The 9963-nt window shown below is 36.8% G+C and overlaps 1 protein-coding gene across 1 annotated transcript; it reads right to left on the bottom strand.

Annotated features, from left to right (window-relative positions):
* Nucleotides 1–129: 129 nt before the first annotated feature.
* On the bottom strand, nucleotides 130–7213 carry LOC137389758 (mitochondrial-processing peptidase subunit beta-like). The gene is made up of 8 exons (XM_068075846.1): nucleotides 7089–7213; nucleotides 4528–4758; nucleotides 4073–4220; nucleotides 2696–2876; nucleotides 2299–2506; nucleotides 1907–2211; nucleotides 956–1130; nucleotides 130–491 (listed from the first exon to the last, which is right to left on the bottom strand). Exons 1-8 carry the CDS (start codon nucleotides 7149–7151, stop codon nucleotides 351–353), a joined length of 1452 nt encoding a protein of 483 aa, XP_067931947.1. The 5' UTR covers nucleotides 7152–7213; the 3' UTR covers nucleotides 130–350.
* Nucleotides 7214–9963: the final 2750 nt, after the last annotated feature.

Raw genomic sequence — 9963 nt, 5'->3', positions numbered from 1 at the left:
ACCAGTATGCTCTTTCAAAATAATGAAGTTGTCTCATATGATTGCGAGTCACAGTAACTAATTATCAAGTGCTGATAACAATCCTGCTTTTCTTGAACCAATATGACAGATTTGACCTCTAACAACAGCTATGTTAGAATGATATATTCTTAAATAACACCCGAGTTACCAGTGGGAACTCAGTTACATTACCAACAAGACAACAAGATAATATGATTGGCCTACAATCACATCCAAAAATAGCATTTGCTTTTAAACCATTCATATTTATAGTAGCCCTGTTCCAGACACGTGTCTAACACAGTCAAAGATGAAATACAAAGATTAATGCGACTTTCAACTCGGAGTGATCACGTCCTCATCCACCACATCTTCGATCGGATTATTCCATAATCATCCAACTGTTCGATGGGGCCAACGGCGGAGATGACTGGACACTTATCATATATGTATTTAGTGCAGACAGACATTATAGTAGCGGCATCAATGCTCTACAATAGAGGATATCAATAAAATGACCCGCTGCATGATACATACAAAATAAACAGAATTCATAAAATCTAGAGCCAAGAGAGCCAGAACAACAGATTGTGAACAAACAAATAGGCAAACTAATGATACGACGCAAATTCAAAATCACTTTACAGCACTTGTTCTTAAGCATTTACTTTAAACGCAATTATTATTATTACAATGCTATAAACTGATCACATGAAATGAAAAACTGAACAAAAATATACTGTAAACAAAAACTATAAACAAATTGAAAACTATTTGACCAAAACAAATTACTAGATGCTATAAAAAGGCCAGTAAATGTATAAAAAAGAGTAAAACAAAAGCAGGAGATAGAAGAGAGGACAACTACGAATAGAGCATTCTACAATAGAGTGTATAGAAGAGTGTGGAAAGAGGAACGGAACCTAAAAACTAGGAGTTCTGTACTTATGCTTACATTAATCCTCTCATCCATCTCCTGAAGAGGAATCCTTCTGCCGTAGCAAAGGATTTGTCTACCGATGTCTTCACAAACTGGTGTTGTGCCATCGAGCTGCAGCAGCATATTGGCCTTGAGAATGTTCTTAGCTCTTTGCACTTCCATCTCGGTAACATTGGTGCACAGCCTCATCCTGAACAGTACAGAGATATAAATATTCACTCTAGCCTTCGATAGCGAGCACCTGCAGACTACAGACACCATGCATAAACGAATAAACAAAAGAGTTGTCTATGATGCTTCTAATTTCACGATTCAACGAATAAATGTTACAGTACAAGGGCAAATACTTTGGTGACTGCAACATTCCACTCCTGGAAACGCAAAGCTAGAAACAAGATTTTCTGACATGAATCTGATGGAAATACACAGGATAGATAGGGTTTAATCAGTTTGCCCTTGAACATGAACTTACACAAAATTTTAGATTTCATCAAAGAGCATCAACATATTTCTATTTTTTGAGGTTGTTGATGTTTGAGATGATCTGAGTGCCAAAATGTTTCAAGATTAAAATCCACAAAACTTGAGGATGGTTGAAATGCTCAGAAGAAAAATATTTTGCTCTAGTTGCAATCATCCCTAGCAGCTATTGTTGGTTCAAGTTGCAGCGATAGGTGTCTGTATTCTGTCGGTCGCTTTGCAACTATAAACGACATAATCGCATTTTCGCTGAATTGAGCATTTTAATCGCGATCAAGTTTTGCTGATTTTAATCTTGAAACATCCTGGCAGTCAGATCACCTCAAACATCACAAACAATCACAGATAATAGATAAATAGCGATACTCTGATAATCACAGATAATAGATAAATAGCGATACTTTCTAATAAAATTTATTAAAATTTTGTATAAGTTCATTTTTAATAAAAGACAACAATCGGAAATGCGACAAAATCTACACATACCATTCACTCATTATTTGGTAGACCATCGTTTCGTGCTCGAGTGGTTCCGCCACGTAGTAGATTCCCCAAAGCCCAGTGTCTGTGTAGTTTGTGTTAAAAGACTGGAAACTATGGCACACGTTATCTGTCGCGCAGTTACCAGCAAGACGAGAGGGTAGGTTGCTACCTCCTCCCATCGACCTATCCCAAGAGCCGATGAGTGTGTTAGCAACCATCAGCGCAACGTTGTCAGCGTTATCCCAGCCACACGTCTCAACAGCGAGAGCAACATGAGCCAATGGCATAGCATCATCTCGCACTCGAATCTGCAATACAAAGCCAACATATTAACGCAATATTAGCCATCTGAACCAAATAAAGAAGTATTTTTACAAACAACCAAATGTACTTACTTCACTTCCTGTGTAAAGAGCCTTGGGTGGTGCCAGATCAGGGACTCCTTCTGGAGAGCCCTCGTAAGAAACTGAGAGGCCACTGAGATACTTGTCGGCGAGACCGCACAGCTTCTCATGGTCGACTCCACCCGCGCCGGCTAGCACTATCCGTGGGGCCTTGTAGTGGGTACTGATATAGTCTGTAAGGTCACTCCTCTGTATTGAGCTATTAAAATAGAGAGTAAACATATGATACCTATACAATAGCGGAGGAAATGTTACACACTCCTGCTCACATGTTAAGGCAGCCACCACAAATCAGTATGGTCTAACTCCTATACGAGAGAGATGTGTTCAAAAACCATATCAATGCTAGAGAACTTCAGTTCTTACACTGCCCATTGAGATGACTCACTTGATGTTCTCTGTTGGCCCAAGGATTGTGTATCCCAGACTCGTGCCTTGATATGCAGTGGCGTGTAGATGGTCGAAAACAACTTCCTGCAGATTTGTCTCTACTTCTTGCATTTCACGAAGAATAACTCCGCGCTCCCTTTCAATTTCCTGAGCCCCAAGTGTGCTGTTCAAAACGATGTCTGTAAGACAAATTAAAGCTTGTACGTCTTTTAGACAGTCTAAATATCCTAACAAAAACTCATATATTTCTGCTTGCAAAGTAGGTTGTTCACAATTTAAAGGAAAGAAATTGAAGGTGAAGAAGTCTCAAAGAAATTTTTTTCAAGTATTCATACAAATGGGTTTGTCATCGAAAATATTTTCCAGATCAATATTTCACGTGAAGCAGCATGCGTTGCTAGGTGATTCTCTGCTCAGAAATTTTGACCAAACTGCCTCAAACATTCTGCGATGTTGGTTACATTAGCCAATAATTCAAATGTGTACTTTTCACGCTTTACTTTTTCCGCCATATTTATCAGCTATAAGAGAACAGGACTTGATACATCCATTTTGTGCAATTCATGGGGCAACGTTGTACAGCTCTATTAGGACAATGCTCTATCGTCCAACAACATAGCATTGTTCTCATTTGGTGGTGACTTGATCCGGCTATGTGAGTAGTTTGTGATGCCTTGAATTTCCCATATCTGCTAAAGCTTAGCAAGATGCAGGCACTTCAAGAATTTTTGAAATTGTCCATATGAAAGCTATGAAAAAATGGATAATTGTAAATTAAGTAATTTTCTGTTATAAAATTTCTTTTGAAGAAGTTCTAATCCATCGCAATCGAAATTTAATTTCAGTAAACTTGAGTTTACAGCCATTGGGTGCTTACTTACACACAAAAATGCATTTCAAGACAATAAAGAAAAATAACAATAGTTACTTTTACCTTCATTATGGAGCAACTTCCTGTAGCTTTTAGAATACTAATGTAAGTATACTCCGGTAAAATCCTTTCTTGTTTATCGTTATTTGAAACTAAATATTTACTATTACTAACGTTTAAAAGGTTCAAGTAGCAATTATTGCAGTAACCATAGTAACCATAATCTAGCAAACTTTGTATTAAATTGAAACAATCATAATTTGAAGTACTACTGATGAAATGTGCCTTAAAGTGAAAACCTCACATGCTGCGATTTAGAGCCTCTGATCGGTTATCATAATAGTGTAATCGTCTGGATAGAACATGAGCTAACAGCTTAGATTAACAAATGTTTTAGAGAACTAAAAAAAAACTTTCATATCAATAATAAACTTGACATATATGATAGTATAATAATAAACTTAACATATATTATAGTATAATAATAAACTTAAAGTCAACTACCTGAGAGTATCTCTACAGCCTTCTCAAGGTCATTGGAGAAAGCTTTGCTGTAGTAGACAGTCTGCTCCCGTGACGTATAGGCATTCAGATGGGCACCCATGTTTTCTATCTCTAGCTCCAGTTGAGTCTGGGTGCGCTTCTTTGTTCCCTGAGTTGGAAAGAGAACTGATTCCATTGGAATACAATAAATATTTGGAAAAATGCGCTACACCATCGGTATTTTTATTAATTATTTTAGTCGCTTTGGACTAGATCATGTCCATGACAATTTGATCTGGTTAAAGTTAATAATCATATCATTTGTCTTCTATTCAAACTACCCACCACATGGCTAGTCAGGGGCTGAAATAATGAAAATACACTTTTTGTTTTACAATCAATCACATTATTAAGCGATTTATTCCAACCACCAGTTTTGAGTAACCCATGTAATACACCGCGTCTAGTTCATGTACCTTGAAGATCATGTGTTCTAAGAAATGAGCAGCACCGTTTGTTTTCTCTGTCTCATATCGGCTGCCAGCATCGATCCAGAGGCCAACTGTGCATGTCGGATTGCCAGTGTTCTCAGACGCTACTCGTAGGCCATTACTTAGCTTTGTAACACTTGTTTCCGGAGTGTTCCATAGAGAAGCCCGATAGTTTGGTGGTCTGTCTGTTCTTTCTAGGCTACGAATAACACTCGTCTGAAATGAATGAACGAAAATGATCTTGTGGTGTTGTTAGTTTTAGTTATGAGCATGAAAGCAAACACTGAGAATCTCTAATAATTAGAGAGGTAGGTTTGCACACGTACAGCTGGACTGAAAACCTGCTTAACCACGTTTAATAAGTGAGGCAGTTTAAATAAGTGAGGTACCTTTAGTAAGTGAGACACTTCGAGTAAGAAAGGAGCGTAGTAACATTTCATAGACAACATTTTATGGACAACATTGCATAGACATCTACATTTATGCATATAAGCTGGTTCCTATTCAATGAATGTTACTAACCAGAACTATGTTATAGCATTTAAATGGTTCTGCAAATTTTCAGCGGTCGAAACAAACGTGCTTAACGTATGCTACAGAAGGTTTTTTGGATTCATTCACAGGTCACCAATACAACAATCGCTGTTAACAAAACACCATTATAAGCAGTATGCAGAAGATAACTCCAAGTTTATGCATGCGGGTAGGGACAAAATAAATGCTTATCATGTACAATGCGAAGTGCATCAAGTGTAATACTATACGCACGTCAGATTTTCTTCCCAAGTGCGGCAAAATAAATTAACGATCAAATCGAATTTGAGAACCTGCCCGATTTGGCACTTTATGTTATATGGAATCTTTTACGTAGTAGGAAGCAAAAATTCACATAAACTTTTTACGTTATCTGGAATTTACATTATAGGAGGTATAAGCTATAGGAGCGTCTACTGTATTTTGTTAATAACTTTTATTATGTACAATACGTATAAAAAATTTTGATGATTTTTACCAGGGGGTGTTTGTCTACATTAGATATTTACTATGGGTTTTTATACCTCTCTATACAAAATCTTCGCCTTACAATGCCAACATTGAAATGAATTAAAATTATATGGTGAGGGTCCACTGTACCAACATTTCAAAATAGGCATTCTTCGATATTTCAAATCACAAAACTGTCTAAAGGATGCATAGAAAACCCAACATGATAGCTATATCTACAAAAATTAACAACTAGGCTTGTAATCTGTCTAATCACAGCAGCACATAAAAAACTATTCATGATAGCTCTTGAGTTGGATAATTTATTTTTGAACTTCGTTATCACATGACTAATTGTTTATAAAAGCGAGAAGTGTAAAGCCTGACTCCTGTTCACAAACTATTCATTATATACAATATAAAAAACTCATTGTCTTTCAACTGCGAAAATATTCTTCAGATGTTATGTGGCAAATCAGATAATATTAGAAGTTACTGAATTATTGTTAAAATTAAATATATGATGAAATAACAAAGCATCAGTTTATACTTTCAAAATGAAAATATGACTTGCAGTTTTTAACGTTACGGCCTGTTTGTTTTTATACTCAACTGCTGCAAATTTTAAAGAGGACAGTTTCTTTTCTGGCTGCAAGCTTGATGTCACATTTTATACCAATCCATTTTAGTGAGAAATTTTCAAATTGGCGTATTTTTAGATTGCGATACACCAATTCTATTGAGGCTGATCATAAATAAAATTGATGTGTTCACTAATGAAGTCAAAGTCGCCTATTGATGAATAGCTCTATTCAACACTTCATTTAAAAAACTCTACATATTTAACTTTTAAGCACCAATAGCATACTTTAGAAAAAAATTTTATAAGGACAAAACTCAACATTGTAATTCTTTAGCAGTAGTCTTCGAACTCTTTTAGTCATAGGCCTACTATGAGTCAAATCACAGTTGTTTAAACAAGTACTTTTAATAAATCATGCATTGTTATTCTACAAAACATGTACCCTAATTGCTAAATTTGATTTAAAATCTAAACAAAAAATAACAAACGCAAAGCGCATATTAGGACTAAGTACTGCAAACTGTATACATTAAATTTCATAATGATACTCTACACATAGATTAACTATTGAATTGTTTTGTTGGAACATGCATTATTTACTAATAACATCTTAAAATTTTTGTGAAACAGTACGCCATATTACGCTTATACAACCATATCTATAACATCTTTCAACTGTCGTAACTACACACAACTGCAATGAAGGATAATTAAGGATATAACTGCGATATAACTACATCTAATACTATTTATAAGTTAAGAGCGTAGAAAGGAATTAGTAGCAGTAACATTATACTAAATTCATCGTCACAGGCAAATGTTTGTCATAGTGAGCAAAACTAGGAGATTATATGCAGAAAAGGTGTGCATGATAGAACCTTTGGCCTTTTTTAAATTCGTCTGCGACAGTTCACTGACGCAGACTAATCAGAGTATTACATATACATTAGTATTACAATTGCTGAATGTGAAAGCTTACGGAAAACCGTCGTGGAAAGGATTTGGCAACAGTCGAAGAAAGCAGCGTCACTTTGGAGGCCATATTACGGCAATTACATAAACACTGTATAGTACATGAACACCAAGGCCGGTTGCTACTTTCAAACCGGATGAAGCAAAGATAAATATACATTCAAAACCTTACAGCAAAACTAGAAATGTAAATTTTCAATAATAATTTAATAAAATAATACAAAATGTATTGGTTCTATTAAAAAAATAATTTCAACGTCAAATATGAGTTCATAAAAACTTTCTACTCTTGTAACTTGGGCATTATTTGTCGAAGAGTAGAAAATTCCAAATTAGTTTACAACTCCATGTAAAAATGCAAACGGTGGCGTTTTCCTAGAGTCCTAGACAATGAATGCCGGTATATGTATTAATACTATTGCTGTTATGGCCTGTTATATAAATATTTTGGTGAACTTTACAGTAATACTAGCTAAATTTTTGCTGTTGCACAAAGAATAAAAATGTTTTTGCTCAGAAAATGAAGTTGAAATGAAAGCTAAAGTTTAATCAAGATTATGTTATATCTATAGCCCCATAAACATGCTATAAGTTTAATTAGGTTTATTGTTTATGTATGATGAATATAAGATGTTTGTATGAGAAATAAATCATCAATGTATGTGTTCAAGTATTACAATAAACAAAAATAGATAAACAGGAACTAGCAAAACATAAATGGCGTAACCGCAACAAGAGATCACACAAAAAGTATACATACATACATGACTATTAATCAACATCCGTTTTACCATAATTTGAAAGTGAGTTTTCTACTTTCAGGCCATTACCATGCTAAAGTGACACACACAATATTATGTGTCTCAGACAGTTTACAAAAATGATTGTATGTGTACAAGATTGCATGCAAGCAAAAAGAAACACAAAATGTAAGGAATAAAGGTAAGTAGTCACAGTAAACACAAAATCAAAGCAAATTAACTTCCCAAGTCAGTCATTGAAATAATATGCATGTATATGACCCTGATTGGCATATTTGTATAACACAAAATCGTTAAACTTGGCAGGTGTTTTGGTCTGTCGGTTTGATCTCCGGGTAGTTTCAGGAGCAATGCTCGCACTGGGTTTTGCAGAACCTTTGTTGATCTGTCAATGTGGTCTTCAGGTAGTTTCAGGAGTACTGCTCGCACTGAATTCTGTAGAACTGTCATTGGTAGTAGGCGTGTCTGATACTTCAGCACCTGGTGCTTGGACAATCCCCGGAATAACTTCTGAGACTGGTAACTGTTGGTAGGCTGAAATACTTTGTTCTTCGCCACGGTATGGTCTCAGATCTACTCAATTGCGTCTAACTGCTTGATCAGTCTGTTCTTTTGCCACTAGATACGAGCAGTCAGATAGTTGGTCAATGATCCTGCCACGATGCCATTTTGTTTTCAATGACTGGAAATCTTTCAGGAGAACTGAGCAGCCAATGTTGAGACAAGACAAATCCCAAACTGACTTATTGTGTCATTCTTGAATAGCTTGTTTTTGTTGGATCTTCTCCAGCAGAACATCATCGCTCCTGCGACTAGGGCCGGTGAGAAGGATAGAGCGTGTGGGGTGCCCAAACATTCTTTGGATTGGTGAAGTAGTCATGCTTCTGGTAGGGGCATTTGGATATTCAAAAAGGGCAATGTAAGGGTCATCGGCTCTTTTCACTATACGTTTCATAATCTTGACGGCTACCTCAGCTTTACCGTTAGACTGTTGGTGTCCAGGAAACAAAATTATGTGGATAAAACCTCATTTTAGGCTGAACCTGCTGAATTCTGCTGATGTGAATTGTGAGCCATTATCAGAGTAAACTTGATGTGGGATGCCATACCTGGCAAATGTTTCGCAGATCCTGATAGCTGTTGCAGACTGTAAATTATTTTGGGGCCCACACTCAAAGAAGTCAGAGTAGTAGTCCACCAATATTAGATAATCATTGCCATTGTGAGACAGGATATCTATGCCCACTTGGCTTTAAGGGGAATCTAGTATGTCATGGCTGTGTAGTCTCAGTAGCTTGAAGGGAGTCGAGTGCACAGGCGGCACACTGATTAGTCTTTAGTTTTCTATTTTTCGACATCTGTGGCCAGTACACCGCAGCTCTACTTCGACGTATGGTGGCTGTTGTTCTGTGATGGCTGCTGTGAAGTTTGTCTAGTATCGGCGGTCTTGTAGTATTGCCATTAAGCACTGCCAGTTCGTCTCTGTGGGAGTAATACTGTTTAAGTAATTCAGACACTTCAGTAAGCTTGAGCGGGCATCCAGACATGATCATTGACTGTAGCTTGCTAAGCGTAGGGTCGTCTTTTGTGTGCTGCTTGATCAGCCGGTGTGTTTGTTCACTCACTGGCAGATCTCTCTTTAGAGTTTTACTACATCTGACATAAAGTTTCGGAGTTGGTTGGCAGTGAAGATCTGTTCTTCATGGATGCCTGTATCAGTTTTGTCTACAAGCCCTCTAAACAACATATCAGCTAAGACTTGTTCTTCACCAGGTTTGTAAACTACCTTGATGGAATCTCTTCAGAGAACCAAGAGCATGGACTGTAAACACTTTAGGGCTTGTTCAAAAGCTTAGTGAAAATTGATTCTAAAGGACGGTGATCAATATGAACAGTCACTTCAGGCTTCCCGAACACATACTGGTCAAACTTCTACATCCTGTATACTGTAGCCAGCAGTTCCAGTTCGATGGAGGCATAAATTTTTTCGCTGTCTTTTCAACTTCTAGATCCATAACATACAGCCCGTCCCTCTTGTAACAGAACTGCTCTAAGGCCATCAGAGAGTGCGTCCGTCTGAATGACCACTGACTCATTGACTCAAAAGTATTCGAGTTGTGC

This window comes from Watersipora subatra, chromosome 3 (genome assembly GCF_963576615.1).
Source record: "Watersipora subatra chromosome 3, tzWatSuba1.1, whole genome shotgun sequence".
Classification (NCBI taxonomy): domain Eukaryota; kingdom Metazoa; phylum Bryozoa; class Gymnolaemata; order Cheilostomatida; family Watersiporidae; genus Watersipora; species Watersipora subatra.
The sequence above is the reverse complement of the archived record's forward strand: the minus strand, read 5'-3'. Positions and strand labels throughout refer to the sequence as shown.